At 42.8% G+C, this 18,969-nt stretch overlaps 1 protein-coding gene across 7 annotated transcripts in view; it reads left to right on the top strand.

Annotated features, from left to right (window-relative positions):
- Positions 1–1,948: 1,948 nt before the first annotated feature.
- Positions 1,949–18,969, top strand: part of Nha1 (Na[+]/H[+] hydrogen antiporter 1) — a 34,678-nt gene continuing 17,657 nt past the window's right edge. Inside the window, exons 1-3 of one of the 7 annotated variants that reach the window (XM_071794144.1) lie at positions 1,949–2,240; positions 8,414–8,456; positions 13,923–14,104. In XM_071794144.1, coding sequence (XP_071650245.1) covers positions 14,013–14,104 — 92 coding nt within the window. In that variant the 5' untranslated portion in view covers positions 1,949–2,240; positions 8,414–8,456; positions 13,923–14,012. Of the gene's footprint in view, positions 2,241–8,413; positions 8,457–13,922; positions 14,105–16,479; positions 17,717–18,969 lie in introns of those variants that run through there. The other 6 variants (XM_071794125.1, XM_071794134.1, XM_071794169.1 and 3 more) reach the window with 6 other exon arrangements.

The raw sequence follows: 18,969 nt of genomic DNA on the forward strand, positions 1-18,969 counted from the left end.
AATGCAATTTCGGTGAAAAATGGATCAAGTGTACGCTGTGGATCTGTATAACTTTTGCTGTTATATAAGTGTCAGCTCGATATTGATATTGATATTGATATCGATATCGATATCGATGTTGGCACCTGCACATGACACTGAAATTCATCATTTTTCTCATTTATTAATAAAGATCTTAAACTCCGAAATCGGTCTATTGAAAAATTCAATGAATTGCGTTCTGATGCGCTCTTTAGCGCATTAGAAACAATATTTCGACTACGCATTTTGAATTATTCCTTTTTCCGAAGACCGTATTATTTATGTAAGGGATTATGTTAGATTATCCTCTGTGGAGGAAAAAATGTTTCGTAACAAGATTGAACCAGCTCGTCCGTCGCAATTTTTTTTACGGAAGAGCGAACGTTTTTATCATCAACTCAAATTGGTATGGATACGGCAGGTTGTCTTAATCGGTTTAGCTATTTGATCGTTACAGCTGACACGTACACCTGCGTGCACGCGACCTTTTACATTTTTTGTCAAACGCGATGATCCGAGAGGATTCCTTTTTTTTCCCCACGCAATTTCAGAGATAGCGTAAGCTCGTTACACTTTGCACGGCGCGCGATTCCCTTCGGCCGCGTTTAAAACGAAGGCATAAATACGTCTTTTCCCTTATGAAGCGGCAAAGTAACGTGATCTTTCATTTAACGAGCGTTGCGCCATCTCGCCGGGTCCGCGGCATCAATGAGTACCGCGTGGGTGAAACGATTAAATCATTCCGGCCGACGCGACGGGTCGGGTGGAGAAATCATTAAGTGAGGAAAATAATCGGGACGCGCGCGTGGAAGAAGAGCGGCCGTGCAACACGACACGAGTATTTAGAGCAGAAAGGATAGCGGAACCCTAGATTCTTGTTTCCCGCGGGCGAATGTGGGTTATCGCGGTTTATAGACGTCGGGCCGGCGCGGCGCTAATTAATAATCCGATGCTATTTTTACGCAGCCGTTGCGACTAAATGGCAGCCGCGAGTTAATCCCGGTTGAAAGAAAATCGATAAGGTCGTAATGCGGCGGCGTTACGCGTAAAAGCGGCGCGGGGCTTTAAGTAGACAGAGGCGTTAAAATGAGGTGTCCGTTTACTTACTTCCGGCGGGACGTCGACGCGTCGCGTCGGCCAGAGAAAAGCCTGATCTCTCCTCGGCCGAACTTACTTTTGTAATAACAAAAGTTAAACACAAAACTAAGAGGAAACAGGAGCAGGCGCGTCAGACGTGGCACGTACCGATTGATTTTCCAACAAATCGCATTGAATTGGATTCGCTCTTCTGTCGAGGGAAAGATAAAATAAAATAAAAGCAACGATGTGTAGAACAAAGGCGCTATATGTCAGAAATGAAAGACTCGTAGCTCTCCATGTTTATCGTGTCTTCTCTTTGATTTTGAGGTACGGAGTGAATTTAATGTCCCAATTACCATTTCTCTGTATAATTCACCGTAATATATTACATACAGATATTTCCTTTTTACGCCCTCTCGTTTGTCTCTCCTTTAGACCTTTGTACATTAATGCAGTCGCCCGCTGTCTATATTCGTTTAGAGATACAACCGATGTCGTCGGTAGACTTGCTCCGTCGGGCGACGAGCGGGGGGGGGGTGGGGGGGTAGGTCGAGAGGGTGGGCACGTTTTGTACATGAAATACAGTGCGGCGCGATAAATGGGTGCTGACACTGCTGACACGATGCTTCACTGCAGAGACGTGCCCTTTTACTGTGAACCTAGCTTTATTCTCCCCGTGCTTTAAGCGACTTAGGTATAGGTCATGCTACCGCGGAAGTTGCTCGCTTTTGTTTGCACCTTGACACCCGACCGGTTGTCAACGTCAGTAACCATTTTCCATTCTTTAAGAAATCGATAGGAGCTATAAGCTCGCCCTTAACATTCGCCGTTATATAAACCGTAATTCACGCTACGGCGAGTCAGTCGTTCACTCGCTGCCAGATGGACTTGAACTCGTAACTACCTTGCGAAGTGTATACGTTTAACGTTTCGCCGGCCTTGTAATTTCAATGACAGCAATGTCGAAAGGTTGCCAAACACGCGAGATACTTGAAACGCCTATGCGTTTAGAGTCTACCCGGCAAATTGGACTTCCAGCCGTAAGTTGAAGCAGTTGAAATGACAAGAGAGCTGATGTGGAGACGTTGATGCACAGGTGACTGACTCGTGGCTTCGACTGCTCGATCCATCTCACAAAGGTGCGTAATAGCGCTATTTATTATTTATAATCGTGAGCGGCGTGGCCATGCTGAATTGCATATTTCGCAGGTCGAAGGGATTTTAATATTTGATAGACCGTGTATGAGCGCCGTTCTCGCGCTGGGTGGAATAGCATGGTGCAAGTCCAGTAAAAACAAAAGTTCGACATTCCGTTGGAACGGCATAAAATGTTGAAATGTTTACTTTATAGAATCGTGAAAACGCCATCGTGGCCAAGTGATTGAATTCTACGACGGATACTTTGCAAGGTTTCCCAAAATGAGAAAAATTATATTTATACTGCTGAGAAAAGGAAATTATTTATTTTGCTAAAGGCAAATCTCAAGTTTTATTTCAAGTTATTTTAAAAATGTTAAGTATTGGCTGCTTTTATCGATGTCTTTATTTATTATTTTATACTTTCGAAATAAGTGAACTTTTAAATTAGCAACTGATTACTCTTGAAAATTCATAAATTACAATAAATAAAAAACAATTAGATTAACTTATATATCATTTAATTCAGCATACTATTATTAGATGTTATTTTTTTAGATAACGAGATTTCTGTATGTGTGTGTGTATAATGGAAATATTTTATATAAATTTAAGTATAGCATTTTTGGTAAAAATATTTCGAGAAATGTACATAAAATTTACGCGAAAATATTGGTATATTTACTTGGATTAAAATATTTCGAATATATCATATAGAACTTCAAATATACGACATATTACAAAGTATCAGCTGAATTCTGTAGAGATTCTGTATTATTCATTAGATCAATTGAATGCTAATTCTGTTCGAACGTAATTGCGTCCATTCATATCGATCTGCAAGGGTATGGACTAGCGGTTCGCCAGCTATGTCTGCACATATAATTCTACCTAATTAGCCATTGTGAGTGAGCGTATCGGTCAACGCGGAGTTTCAAGGGTGCTTTTTGTAGATTTACATACATTTTTAAACATTATAGATCTACACTCAGCACGTGCTATACGTTCGATCACTATAAAAAAAACAGCCCATATACAGCACACTTGTTCAAAAGCGGGACATAAGACGTCTAAAAGACGTCTTTTAGACATATTTTAAGCGTTTTACTAAAAGATGGCTAAAAGACGTCTTATGTCCCGATTTTGGACATGGTGCTGGGTGGGAGAATGTTACACGTAAAGGAGAACCATCGCGCCGAATAAATACGAAATGAAGCAGATAGGCTAAAGATGCAAACCGCAAGAATACTTTTAAGTCTTCGTGAGGGTTTGAAAAAGTACGAGCTATACAGATCCTATAATTAAACGGATCTAAACACACCTAACTCCACCGAGACCCAGTTGCGAGACGTTAATACTCGAAGTAGACCCTTCCGATTCGCTGTATTCGAATTAGAGCGTTTCGACTATTCAATTATTCGAATTTCACCGCGCAGCGTTCTGACGGGGCATCCTCCGAAAATTGGAATATTTTGGGCGCATCTGGGATTCGCTCCACAATCTCTCGGGTCGCAAGTGGTAGCGGAAATAATGTCAAACGCAATTACGCGATGCGTCGCGGTCGTAAGGCGCCGAAAGCACGCGAAAAGACAGGAGCATCGAGACATTAGGCTTGTTCGTTTTAGCTGAGCTTCCTTGCACAGTTCATTTTTCCTTTTTTTCTTTTCACGTTGGGGAGAAAAAGAGAAAAGATGATCTGTACAAGAAGTTCAGCTAAAACGAACAGGTCTTAATGCCAGGATAAGGCCACGACTTCTCGGCAACATGAATGATGGGGCGGATGGAGGTGTGCTTCATATGCCTACCCCCCCACTTCTATTTATATAAAATATAAAAATATTTTCTATAGGCTCTGGAGGTGTTCATTTCCAAGCCTATTCATTTTGAGGCAATAGATTATATATATTTTGGTTCATTTGTAATATATTTATATATTTTTAATCTTTAATATTTTAATTTTTATGTAATAACTGTAACAATAAATAATATATTCAGAAAAATTTCATGAGATTAAATAATACAGAACACTTTACCGCTACGTTAATTATCATTTGAAATAGAAATTTCGATACAATGTCTAGTAATTGTTAAGAAAAGACTGTTCGTAACTCTTTTTTATAATATCTCATTTCTCATACATATATATTTTATTCACGTTTATAATATGATTTTTACAAATCCATTGCCTCGACATTGAAATTAAAAAATAACTCACCGGCCGATGCGCAACAGCGGAGTTGTAGATAACACTGCGTTAATCTGTAACATATAGAAACATTTTCACATTAAAGCAAATCCGTCCAAGATCAAATCGATACTTGAAATAAATAATTATCGCGCCCGTTAAATTTTTAAAACGTCATTTTAACAGATCTGATTTCAAAATGCTAATGCGAGAAACAATCGCGGTCACCGCAAGCGGCCACATATTTCCGCATTAATTCGTTCGCGTAATTAATCCGCGAAAAAAATCGTGCAAATAATTTTACGACCGTGCGACGTTCGCGACGTAATATATATTTCTTTTCGCACGGAGATCGAACTCCGGCGAAATTTCGAGAGTTATACCTCGTACGGTATTGTACGAATAATAATTCGAGTATCATTAACGAATCCAGTCGCGCTTGAGAAAGACGCGGAATTCGTCACGGGAAAGCAAATAATAAACGAATATACCAGTTACTCACCCCACGGTCGCTCCGCCGTTGCCCGATGCCACCCAGGCCCCCTCCTCCTCTTTTCGGTCCTCCTCCGATGTCGCATCTCCGTCGGGGCACTCACTCACTCGTTCACTTCACTCGTTCATACGCGAAAATATCGTCGTTTATGATCGCGCGCTATTTTCTACACTTTGCACGGCACTCCCGCTATTAATCTCACGACGCGACGCGTACTTAATTACACGGCGACGAAAGAATTACGTCGGAGAAACTGCGAGCAATGCTATACGATATCCGCTCAACGCCCGTCCGGCCCGTCGTGTCGGCCCGTGCTCCGTGCTGTCCTGCGGGTAGACGCGACGATTGAGTCCAAGATGGCGGAGAGAATTTCGTAAATCGCGCGGCTCACTTCACTCGCCAGGAGCAACCGTCGCGACGACGCTACACTTGCTGCTTGTGAGGCGATTTTGGTTAGCAGGGTTAGCTCCAATGAAATCATCGATTTATGAGCATTGTGTCTATACCTATACCTCACAATCGGCAAATATCAAGTCACGATTAAACACGAATTATACGTACGACGTTAATATAGAGCCTGTAATCTGTTAATTAATTAAACACGTCGCGGCGTTACTCGATTTAGAATCCGCTCACACTCGTATCAGTCGTATCCTTTATGCTGGCCCAGCTGGCCACACTGACACTTCCCGTAAAACGTAATAATTGGTCAGTTATAAAATTTCGACCAATCGCGTTGCTCAATTCGGCCGCTTGTAGCCATAAGAATCAAGCACCGCGATTGGTCGAAATCTTACCGTTATGTCTTACGGGGTGCATTCCGTTTCATGCATAATGCGCATAATGTATCATTTATCCTTGTTTAACGTTCGGTGAACAACAATAGAATAAATGATGCGCATCACGCGTGAAACGGAAAGTGTGCGGTCAGCATTTATCCGCGTTTCGAAAACGACGGCAACTTCATTCTAAAGACCGCACGAACGCGACGCGAGTGTCGCGAGTCAGTTAGATTGACGGTTGAGAAAAGCGAGACCAATTATTCGAAAGACTGTAATCGAATGCAATGTACCTCGGTATCCGTACAAATTCCGCGAAGCACGTGTATTTAATCTCAACTGCCGCGCCAGACCCGGCGCGATCCGTGTGTATTACTCCGCGATGCGATCCGAGAGCAATAACGTCAGAGCGGGGAGCGGGAAGCGAGCGAGTCGCGAGCGCCACGGTAAACATGAGTGAGGGGAGGGTAAAGTGGGTATGGGCTGATACGCATACCGAACGCGCACCGTGCCTAGTCACCTTACCTCCCGTACACATGTTACCGCGACGCGTTCTGTTCTGACGTCGTTGCTCTCGGATCGCGGAAATTATACGCGAATCGCCGGCTCCGACTATTCCGATTACGAGAAACTGTGATATATCGAATGATTCGCTAATACGTGTGCTTCGCGGAATTTATACGGTCCTACAATCAGTATATCGGAGTCGGATGTTGGAACGCAGCCGATGGGCCAATGAGAGAATTTCTTCTTCGAAAACGAATTTTTCTCATTGGACCATCGGCTGCGTTCCGACATATCCGTCTCCGATCGACATACGACTGATTGTAGACCGGGCCTTAATCTTTTTCATCGGGTCCGGCGCGGCAGTTGAGGTTACAAACTGCGCGCCAAAAACTGTGACATAACTTATGATTCGCGTCTCGCGTCGTGTTCGTGCGGTCTTCAGAAACAAGTTGCTATCGTTTTCGCGGAACGCGGATAAAGGATATGAGCAGGCCCTAAATGGAGCGACGTGTTTAATTAACGATCACAGATCACAGTCGTATTAACGTCGTACTTCGAATTTAATCGTGTGTTGATATTTCGATCGTGGGGGGGGGGGGTAGACACAATGTTCATAAATTGATTTAATTAGAGTTAACCAAAATCGCTTCACAAGCGGCAAGTGTAGCGTTCTCGCGACGGTTGCTCCTTGCGAGTGAAGTTGGCCGTGCGATTAACGAAATTCTCTCCGCCATGTCGCGTCTACCTGCGGGACGTATAGCTCCCCCCCTCCCCCCCCCCTCACGGGCTGACGACGGGCGTCGAGCGGGTCGTATAGCTTCGTTCGTAGCTTCTCCGACGTAATTCTTTCGTCGCCGTGTAATTAAGTACGCGCCGCGTCGCGAGATTAATATACGGGAGTGCCGTGCGAAGCGTCGTGCGATCATAAAGTGACGATATTTTCACGCGTGAAGCGTGAACGAGTGAGTGAGTGCACCGACGGAGATGCGACATCGGGAGAAGGACCGAGAAGAGGAGAAGGGGGCCTGGGAGGCATCGGGCGATCCGGGCGACGGCGGATGCGCAACCGTGGGGTGAGTAATTTATTATTTGCTTATTATGTTTCTGTCAGTCCTGTGGCGGATTCCGCCACTCCTCTCGAGGTTCAACACCGGCGTAATTTCGATCTCCGAGATCTGTGAGGAGAAATATTACGTCGCGAACATCGTTTCTCTCTTAGGGCCATTCTACGATACATATTTTCCGCGGTAACTCGTTGGTATAATTAATTCGTGAAAAATCGTGCGAGTAATATTACCGTGCGAATAAGAGTCATTCTACAATACGTCGCAAACGCTCCGTTTTCCGTCGCCGTCGCCAAGTCGCGAACGATGGCAACCGCTAATTGAAAAGTGTTATTTCTGGTTGCGCTTGTCCGGCTTGTCAGTTGTGGTTGTCAAAAGAGAGTTGGCGAACTTTTAACTTTCTGGCGACAGCAAGTGGCAATCGAATACCGAAAATAGCACCTTTTAACTAGCAATTGCCATCCGTCGGCGACGCTACGTTCGCAACGTATTGCAAAATGACTCTTATTCGTGAAAATCGTGCAGTAAGTAATCTAGGGTGGCAGTGTAATCTTGTGGTAAAGCGCCAGACTCGTAACTCCGAGGAACCGGGTTCGAGTCCACCTGATCACAGGAATTTTTTATATTCCAAACTGCACCCCCCGCATGATTGGGGCTCGTGCGGAGAAAACTGGGCTATCTTTCAGAAGAGACATTAAATTTGTGGTCTTCTCTCTTTCTTCCATTGATTGATAAATTGATTATGAAATTGATATTGATGACAATTATGTTATTTTGAGGAACAATTTCCTAAACTACAGGAGTTTTATCTTAAGATCTGTAAGATAAGTCTTACAGATCTTAAAATAAAAGTTCTTTAGTTTAGGAAATTGTTCCAAAATAACATAATTTTCTTCGATATCAATTTTGATAGCTTCAAGACCTCACTGCACCCATATTACTTGCACGATTTTCCGCGGATTAATTATTAACGAGTTACTGCGGAAATATGCAGCCGCGATTGTTTTTTGCATTAGCATCTTAAAATCAGAGTTCTGTTAAAATAAATGTTTTAAGAATTTAACGGGTGCGATAATTATTTAAGTACTTCAAGTATCTATTATCTTGGACGTTATTACTTTAATGTAAAAATATTTTTACGTTACAGATCAACGCAGGGTCACAACTTACAACTCCGCTGTTGCGCATCGGTGAGTTATTCTTTAATTTCAATGTCGAGGCAATGGATTTGTAAAAATCATATTACAAACGTGAATAAAATGTATGTATGAGAAATGAGATATTGTAAAAGAGTTACGAACAGTCTTTTCCTAACAATTACTAGACATCGTATCGAAATTTTTATTTCAAATGATAAAATTAACGCAGCGGTAAAGTGTTCTGTATTACTTAATCTCATGAAATTTTTCTGAATATATTATTTATTGTTACAGTTATTACAAAAAAATTAAAACATTAAAGATTAAGAATATATAAATATGTTGCAAATGAACTAATATATTAGAATCTATTGTCTCGAAATGGATAGGCTCGGAAATTAATAGACTTTAGAGCCTATAGAAAATAATTTCTATAATTTATGTAAATAAAAGTGGGGCTGACAAGGCACGGTGTGCTCGGTGTGCCTGGTCAGTCTACCTCCATTCAATTCTCACCAGTCCACCGCTCACGTTGCCGAGAGAAGCCGCGAAGAAAACCCCATTCTTGCATCACTACTACGAGAGTGTTTCGCGCGCGCGTCGAAAAAATCTCAGCTGCATTTAAGTCAATGTTATCCCCTCCTCTTCCTCCTCCTCCTCCTTCTCCGCATGCCGTGCGGCACATCGCGGCCTCGCGCCTTCTTCCTGCGCGAGTCAGAAGTCGTGATAACGAGGGCTAATTGAACGCGTCGGGGACCACGCTCACGCGTGGACTTATGCGACGGACAACATATTCGGCTCGCTCGTCGCGCAAGAGAATGTCAATCGGAATCACCGTTTTACATTTTTTTTAATCGTAAATTCGTTCGCTCGAAGTTCTGATTAGAGAAGCCGTTCGGAAATTAATCTGGCTTGCATTACTCGTCCGTTGTGTTCCGCACTGGTTTTGCTAAAACAACAAAAAAGTATGATTAGCGGTGGCGAATTAATTTTGCCCGGAAGAATTTTTTAATTTCTCAAGATTGCATATTACGCAGGACGGAGGAAGGCGTGCGTTTCCTTCAAAGCTTTTATAAATTATTAAGTTTAAGCTTTGAAAGAGGCAACATTGTTTTAACAAAAAGAGAGAGAGGGAATTGATAACTTCACGAATCCTCTCCTTACCGGCACGATTTTATACGCGAGGCGCGGTATTTGCAAGCAAAGTGTTGCAAGCAAAGGTTGTACAAAATTTATGCGAGCGGGAAACAGTTCTACCCGCGTGACAATTTTCACAACTGCCATAACAAGAGCTAATAATCGACGGTAGTCATTAGCGGAAATCCGTCACAGCACAATCCTGGGGAACGTAATCCGCTCCGCTCCGTGATTAACAGTGCGTCGCGATTACGTTCGCTACAATGCGACACTAATTAATTTATCGTATAACGCGCTCGAGAAATGCGTTTGTTCGCATTTGAAAAAAACATGACTTATACTTCGAAAACATAATTCGAGAAGTTCAGAAAACGTTAAAATAATATATAGATATGAATTTGTGTCTAATTTAATTTCTCTAAATTTTATCTTTAATTTTCTAATTTAACCTAAATTAAGTAACTTTATTATAAGTTTTGTTTAAGTTTGAAAAGACACGCTTTATATTTTAAATTCAAATAAGTAACTCGAGAAATTCAGAAAACGTTAAAATAATATATTTGACTTTGTGTGTCTAATCTAATTTCTCTGAATCTTCTTATCTTCCATTTCCTAATTAAATCTAAATTAAATAACTTTATTTTGAAACGCCTGTTTTTTTTTTTTTTTTTTTTTAGCACCGCTCAAGTGTTTTTAGCTGCGAAAGTAGAAAATTCTTCTGTGAGATCCCCGGGAATTTTGGATTACTCACAAGTTCGAGATATATATATTTTTTCATGTTCGGTCTACTTTCATCATAACGACTGATGAACGCAATGTGTCGTGTCATGCTTTGTAAGAGGCAAAATATAAAGAGAAAATATTTCAGTTTGTTTCGCTTCTCTCATAACAACAGATGCAGAAAATTGAAACGCATTAAAATGCATTACGAATCCGTGGCGCCGTAATGTGACACGATTTCGTGAAAGCCGTAAATATATCCGAGGCTAGTTGCAATTCCTCGTATTATGGAAATTGTAATTTCTTTTTATTATAAGTGTGAAATGGTAAACTGGACGAATGCAGTGCGACAAAATTTCGAGTTATTTCGACAGAAATGGTGACTTTGATTTAAAACCAAGGGGCCCAATGATTATTCAGCCTCAGAAAAATTGTTATTTACCGAGACAGACATTTATTTTATTTCAACTGCCTTGTTATTTTTCATTATAAATCGCATTTATACGATGCCAGTTTAATGTTTAAGCGCGCAGCTGCGAACCGACCGGCGCGGGCGATTCGACGAAGAAAACGCGCAATTCTTTTCTGTCCTTCCATCCGGCATTCGTCTCTATCGCCAAGATGTTTATGTATGGGTACAACGGTGCAGCAGCTGCACCTTGAATTACTTACCTAGATTCTAGTCGTGTTATCGACGTCGCCATCGCATTCTTTTTACCGTGTAATACAGTTTTCGTAAAAATTCCCCTCGCCCGTAAATACATCGAAACTGCAGTGTAGACAGTCCGCCGCGAATATATGAATAATGCAACGGACGATTATTCATATTCCCGATGCATACTTAACGTACGGTTAGCAATGATTTTAGTTAAGTAAATTTGTCGAAATTTGGTACACTTAAATTTCGGGGATGCCTCTAAACCTAGACGCCGCTATTTGACTTGCGTGTTATTTGCGTAACATGAGGATACAGCGTTTAATATAAACATGAAAGGGAGAATCAAAGGGTAAATTCAGCGTTGAATTTATGCCAAGTCGAGTACGTGCCGAAGCTTACGAATGAAGAAGACGAAGGAAAAGGGTAACTTCCCCGCCTGTTGTGCGCGACCAATGAATGCATACAGCAATATAATAACGAGGGGACGGGAGTCGGGGGACGCGGGACGCCTTCTTGCATCGCACGCCACTTCGGACACGATAAACGCTAAAATGTCGCTCGTATTCGATGCAAACTAACCGCACAGCCATTATAATTTCCATTTCAGTTATGACAATTTCCATCTCGGACATGCATCCGCAATTCCGCTGCGGGATAGCGGGATTCGCTCGGGGCTTTATCGCACACCGAAAGACGCTTTCGCGAAAGATGTTTAACGTCGGTAGTGATAGAGGTATACTCCGAACTCCGGCAAGAAAACGGAACTACTGTATTGATGTACGAGTCCATTCAAAATGGGGAACAGAAGAGGGTTTTTCGTTCGCTCTTACAGGTTGCCAATATTATCCGAATCACTGCAAAAACTGCGACATTTGACCGTCATATCGGCGTTGCCGGGAACGGTAAAAAGCTGCCCGAGGATCGAAAGTGGGACGAGCGATAATCAGCGCGCGGTGGTTCTCGGATAAAAAAACTTCCCGCGATGTAAGAAAGATGGGTTGGGATTGTGTAAAAATATATTTTGATGTATCGGAAAAAGGAGGATGCTGCGCAATCTCCCTCTGCTTCTCTTTTCCTTCCTCTCCTCTCGCCGTTGTTCTATATATAAAGTCAAAATAAATCGTCTCTTTATTATGAGTTGGAGTAGCCGATATTGGAAGTGTAACGATTTTCCATTTATCTTCTTTCGTCCCGAAGAAATAACAGTTTGTGACAAAAAGAGATATTTTGTCACACTCATCAGAAATAAAGGTATATAATTGTCGCAAGAAAAAGACCTAGTTTTGCACACGCACGTGACGCGTAACAATTGTAAAACATCCTCGCTCGCGATATTACGGCGAGAGTTTCCGCTCCGCGAAAGGGCAATCGGAACGGAAGCATCTCGAAGTACATATTTTCATTGTTTAGCGGAAGAGAGTAAATAGATAGCGACGTGACGTACAATTTCTCTTCGTTTCTGCCGCCGAATTATTACGGGGCACAGGGTGCAGCTGCGCAATGAACCGCCTATCCGGCGTGTCGCCGAAACCACTATACTTTCCGTCGTCGTCTGGCAGCCTTTTATCTCCGGGTGATATATGAGGGCGAATAGGGCTTCTCTCCGCGCGCGCGTTGGACATTGTGTGCCGGGCCATGTCGCAGAATACGTTGTTGTAGTATCCCTCCGTGTTGGCCCGGAGCTTTTAAGCTAATTTGACGCAGCGCGCACCGCGCGGTCATTTTCCGTGCGCAACTCGTCTTCGTCGCGTCCTCACATTTCGTTCGTGCCTTGTCGTTACTTTGCTCATCTTTTTCACGAAACAAGAGGTCAGCAAAAAGAACTGAGAGAGCAAAATTCAAGCGGACGTAACGTAAATGAACAAATCTGAATTTTAACATTTGCAGGGGAGAAATAAAGCCGGATTTTCTGTGTATTACAGCTATGTAAACTCAGACACTCTGACGATATAAGCGGCTTTGGAACTTCTTAAAGAAGTGCTAAAATTATTAAAACAGCAGTATAAGTAAACATCTTATGTGTGTTAAAGCGTCATCCGTCTTAAAAAAATATCCTGTTGAGAATGACGCAGTTTAGGGCCGTAACAAATTCAAATCCGGCGAAATCTGGCGATTTGTCGTCCGGCGAAGATTCTTTAAAACATGCTCGACGATATGCACCTCGCACACGTTCCGGGGTCAGAGCGAGCGAGCGGGCGGGCGGTCGGTCGATGGAGGAGCGGAGAGATAGATCGGTGAGACCGGTGAGACCGGAGAGACGGAGAAGAGGGATATTTGCAATTCCAATCCCATCTTCGACCTCGTCTCTCGCGCAACCTCCACCTCCATCCCTCCTACCTCCTGCACGCTTCTCCGAGGGACGTAGACGTTTCTCGCGTGACTTCGCCGGCCGCGGAATGTCCGACGGCGGACGGACGCGAAAACGACACCGGATCGCGCGATACACGGACGCGCTGGACGAAACACATCGCGGATTTTTCGCGATTTTCTCTCCGCGCGCGGCACCGGCGCGGCGGCCATATGAAAAAGTTATGCGAGGCACGAGCGCTTTTAATTTCCCGTTCCCGAAATTCTCATAGTTTGCGTAGTGTAATTGAAACATTGAATATCTCTTCAATTTAATTGGCTGCACCGCCGACAAATGGCACAAAAAAATGCGTTATTAATTCGAAAAAAAGTACATATGTGCACAGTTGATTGTTCAAACATTTGTAAAGTGGTTTGGAAATGGTATATTTTCTAGTATTACTTGAAAAGTAAATTATATGGCACATTTTTAATATATCTAACATTAATATATCTAATTTTTTAATATTAATATATTTTATATTTTATATTAATATATTATTTGATACATTTCATATATGTATAATCTTAGTATATCTTATAAATATCTTAGGACTTTTCGCAGTTATTGCTAAGGCTAATATAATTTTACTTACGGGATTTCCTCGCGAGAATCCTTCGAAAGTCCAAGTATAAACCTATTCACATTTAATCAGTTAAATAGTATTGCAGATTACGAGACAAGAGCATTATCTACACACGACGCATGGAGCCGTATAAGAACGCTGCGTTAACGAGGGACGACAATGCTCGACTTCCGCAAGTGTGCCCGAGAAGCGTACGATTTCATCATTAGTAGAAATTTGTTTCATGACGCGTCAACGGATCTTGGAGGAAGGTAAATTTATTTTGCTTATTTATATAAAATAAAAGATATATTTTTTTCGACAGACAAGTCAGCACACGTTGTGCTGGATATTATTCCATCTTCTTTCTCGCACACATTTTTTAAGAGCGTGATGCAGAAAGATGTAATATGTAATATAAAAACATAAAATATATAATATTTTGCATAAAACATTATATTACGTAACAACGGCATAAGAAATAATATCCCTGTATAAAAAATATAGAGCACAAAATCTTCCCCAGATTTTAGATTCGTCATTATCGCGATTTATATCTATTTCTTTTTTTTATTTCTGAAAGTTTCGTGGATCCGCGAATTTTCGTCCTTAAACGATTTTATGACCCCCCCCCCCTGTCTGTTTATTCCTTTTTCATCATTAAACTTGATTGTGATGTCTTGTTAACGACGGAACTTCGTCGATAAATACAAGCACGCGGGGAGCCGCTATAAATTCTTCCTGTTTTCTGCACGCGTATTCCACAGCCAACCATCTCTTCAGCATATTTCATTTCCTTCTCCATCTACGCGCGGACTCCTCCTTCCTTCTGTATTTGCCCGTCTACCAGAGGAGAAATAAATTAAAATAGAAATTTGCAATTTCCCGCGCTTTAAGAGTTCAATTCTATTTCACCCGACTTTCGCTGATTCAATTCGCTAGTTTTTAATGTAAAATTAAACTTCATAAATTTGCAGAGCGCTTAACGATTAAAAGTGAAGCGGAATAATGGCGTTTGCCTCTCTCGGAGCAGATTACTGAAATACTTGTCGTTTGCACAATTAATTAATTCATGATACGTTGCATTATGCTAATAACCATAAAAATAAAACGAAAACTTTCGTTTTACGAGACACGGAGATTCCTGGGGGTTTCGTTATTTCGGTCTTTTGCATTTCTCCGAGTTGTAAAAGTTTCGCATAACTACGTCCGGAAGTTCATTTTATCGGTCCGAATTGGAGACGTCCATAAATTGAATCCCGATGGATGGAGTTCTAAATGGAGTTACGTACAATCGTACAACTAAACAAGCGACAACGAAGCGTGACAATAATATTGACAAGAAAGAGCGAGACAGAGGAAGAGGGAGATTGTGTATGTGTATATGTGCGCGCTCGCAGGTCAATCAATAGATGACGGTATGTAGATCGGTGAGAAAGAGCGACGGCGATCGATAGAGGGACCGTAGTAATCGCGTAGTAACCATGTCGATCGGACGAACGTAGTAACGCGCATACCTCCGGGCTGGACCGTTTTGCAAGTGATCACGAGGTGATCAAAGGAGAGCGCGTGTCGCTGTCCGTTTCCATTCTCTCTTCAAATTAAATCGAGAGGGATATCGCTCGCGGAAAATCAAGGAGATCGATGAAGGATGCGAGCTTCAATTGAAACCGTTAATTCCGAACTCGTGTCTCATCACGACGCGCCCGCGGTCCCGGAAGAGATCGGGGATCGCACGCGCTGAGGCTACGCTGGCTACGTGGGCCGAGATTGCGCGCTACGTATAACGTCGGATGAGATGACGCTTTCGAAATAGGCGACGATCCGACGCAGCGTGTTATCTCGCACGTGTATACGTGCGTGTGCATCATCATGATTTAGGTAAACGCTCGGAGCGAGCCGACGCGCGACGTCCACGTTTTTTCGTCTCGTTCCTCATCCGCGCTCCGGATCTCCAAATCGGAGAAACAGCCAAAATAAGCGACCGTTATTAAAATTGTCATGAGGGATCGTTCCGAACTGTCACGCGTCCTGACGAGGGATAAACCCGGGATCAAAAATTTCACTCCGATTCCGTAATACCCGTGCTACATTGGACAGCGATGCTTATATGATACATAACTCGTGTGATACATAATGGCGATATTAAATTATTAGTAACACCCGTGATAATTTAAAACAATTTCTCCCTCTCTTCCTCTACGCTGCGTTCGCTTGTGCCAAGCTTACTCTCCTTTAAAACGCAGGGGGGAAAACGTTTGCCGCCAAAGTTGTCGACGGATCCGTTTAAACGGGGAATATCGGAAAATGAAAATTAGTACGCCAACTAATACTCGTCGAATAATAATTCACTGTTAATACTTCGGGAGCTCGAAACTTTCCGGCGAGTTTATCCTTCGTGTTTTCGATCGCACCGCGCGGCGGAAATTCTGAGCTGTCGATCTCCGGCGGCAGCGCGAGCTGCTATCAGAAGCGCAGCGGACCGTTGCCGGTTCGTCAATGAGGTGGCCAGCTGTGCCCATCCTGTGTGCATCGCGCGACAATTATCGTCACGGGCTGCCCGTGACTGCCCGTGCTCGTTCGTCCGCGATTCGAACACTTTTTACGAGCCCCACTACCATCCGCCATAAACACCACCGCTTGCCGCGTACATTGCCGCTTTTAGTCGCTGGTTAACCGTGCCGTCGCGCTCACGTTCCATCGCGACGACCTATACCGGTCGCTCGTCTCCGTCCAGCCGAAGGGGACTTCGTTATCGCGAAAGCTTAAATTACGATAAAAGATAAAACGCAAACGAGATGCACCGGTCGTGCCAATCGCGTCGAGCGCGACCGTTGGTCGCGTTTCCGCATCGACGCAAACGATCGTGAAATCGATCCGATCGGTTAGATGCATGGCAAAGGAGCCAGTGGAAAAGTTTGGTTTCGTGAACGAACGGCGGCCGATCCCGAGAGTGGCGCGTGCTAACGCTGACGCTAACGAAGAAGACAAAGCTCCGACTTGAGCGCAAAAACGGATCCGGGGAGAGCACACGCTCGCGAAGAAGGTACAGTCCGGTAAAAGCGGGCCAAGGTGTCAAAGACGTCAATCGTCGCAACGCATTAGCGTTCGTCGTCCGCCGATCGCCGTCCCCGTTCCCGTCCACGTCGCGCGGCGCGGTGTCTCGTCACGAGACAACCCGCTAACGATCGCCCCGTTAACGTGGCGAACGCGTGATCCGGGATCGTCGCAGTACGTTTAGCGACACCGCGCGCGGCTACGGCCTTTCCCGATCGCGATCAATAGCGCGAGTGAATCGACAGGTATCGACAGGTGTGCCCCGCGGTCGTGCGATCAGTTTCGGCGAGAACTCAACGAGAGATTCGTCGTCACCCGGTCGGCGGTCGGACAAGTGAGAGACCGATCGATCACTCGATCTGCATTTGCGCGCGCGGTCTGCATCTCGCATCTGAGAGGATTAAAGTAGAGGATATAAAGAATATAGATAAAGGAGAGGAGGCTGGATTTTATCCGCCAACGTCCCGTCCGAGAATCTTTAGCGATCGATAAATCCGTCGGTGGAAAATGGATATCGAGATGGGCAGCAGCAGAACGAATAAGCCCAGCGAGGAGTTGGCGAAGAGACGCGTGTCGATCAGCGATCAGGTGATGGGAATCGATAATCCCGCCTTCGAGCATAACCGGCGCATCAGCGCGAGTTCGGAGCACAATTCTGATCAGGGCAGGCGGAAGTCGATCCTGCATCACGGCGGCAGCGCGGAGAACATTCCGCAGTACAAGTTCGATCTGGAGAACGGCAGGATCAACGGTAACAGAAAGAAATCGGCGTACAGCCTGTCCAGCTCGATCAGAGACAAAATCGAGTATTCCGAGGAGCTCGAGAGGTGAGACCCGATTATCTCGGTAAACTCCGCAAAGCCTGTTTGCTGATACTCCCGAGCTGTGATAAGCTGCGCGTCTGAATCATTTTTCTCGATCTAGATCGGGAAGACGGTTTTCGATCGATATCGAAGTGACAATTCGTAATCGTTCGACGAAACAACAATGCAAACAGTACGAACGTATGTTTAAAATATCGTTCAAAAATATTTTACTTGCACGGTCAGTGATAACGAGTCACGTTGCGACAAAGGCAAATAATCTTCTCGATAATGGATGACAATAATTACTATATACTTTATTTTTATCATATCGTCGCAAACTAGGTGCGACGATATTTTTACGTTCTTGCAAGAATAAGACACATTTCAATCGACGCGAAAGCATTTTATTGCTTATAGAAACTATTCCAAAAGATCGATAAAATAAACTTTCTAAACTTTATTATTTATCGTCTTTTTTGTTTTCTCTCCAAAATTAATTAATGTCGGCAATTTGTAAATATCATCAGTTATCATCAGAAATATATTTATTGACATTTTTTATAACTTTTATATTTTTAATCATTTTGAACATTAATCAAATAGGTTTCTAGTCATCGTCGTGGTTTTCCCTTCGCCGGTCTTTGTGTCACGCAATTCAGAGCTTAAAAGAAATGTGTTGATTCATTCATTATACTTGATTTGTATAGGTATCTCAAATCAACGAGGCCGGTAAAACTGTTTGCATTACTAAAGCGACAATCAACATCAATTATTTTATTTTATGGCTATCATTTATGGCCTATTTTTATTTTCTTAATAGCAGCTGTCTACGCGTAAAAATTTAAAACTCTTCTCTCTCACGTCTGCTTCCTGAAGCCGTAATCACTTTGAACGATTTTGAACAAGTTGTATAGATACGATTGATTTTACATAAATTTTTCGGACAAGATATTTTTTTCGCAAAAACAACTTGCGATAAACAGATTTTCTAATATAAAAACGGACAATGACGTCCGTCTAACCTTATACAGACAGATTTTTGTTTTTATTATTCGAATAATGCAATCTTTATATTAAAAAATCTGTCAGTCGCAAGTCATGCTTTTACAAGAGAATATTTTAAAAATTTAATTAAATTGCGTAATAAGAAAAAATTAAAATGTATACCCATATTAATATTTATAAGGTACTCTTCGATTTGCTATAAAACGATATACAATATGTGTTTCAGAATTATCGTATTTCTTTTTCAGTGATCTTTTCTCGTAAACTTT

Source organism: Temnothorax longispinosus, chromosome 1 (assembly GCF_030848805.1).
Source record: "Temnothorax longispinosus isolate EJ_2023e chromosome 1, Tlon_JGU_v1, whole genome shotgun sequence".
Taxonomy (NCBI): Eukaryota; Metazoa; Arthropoda; class Insecta; order Hymenoptera; family Formicidae; genus Temnothorax; species Temnothorax longispinosus.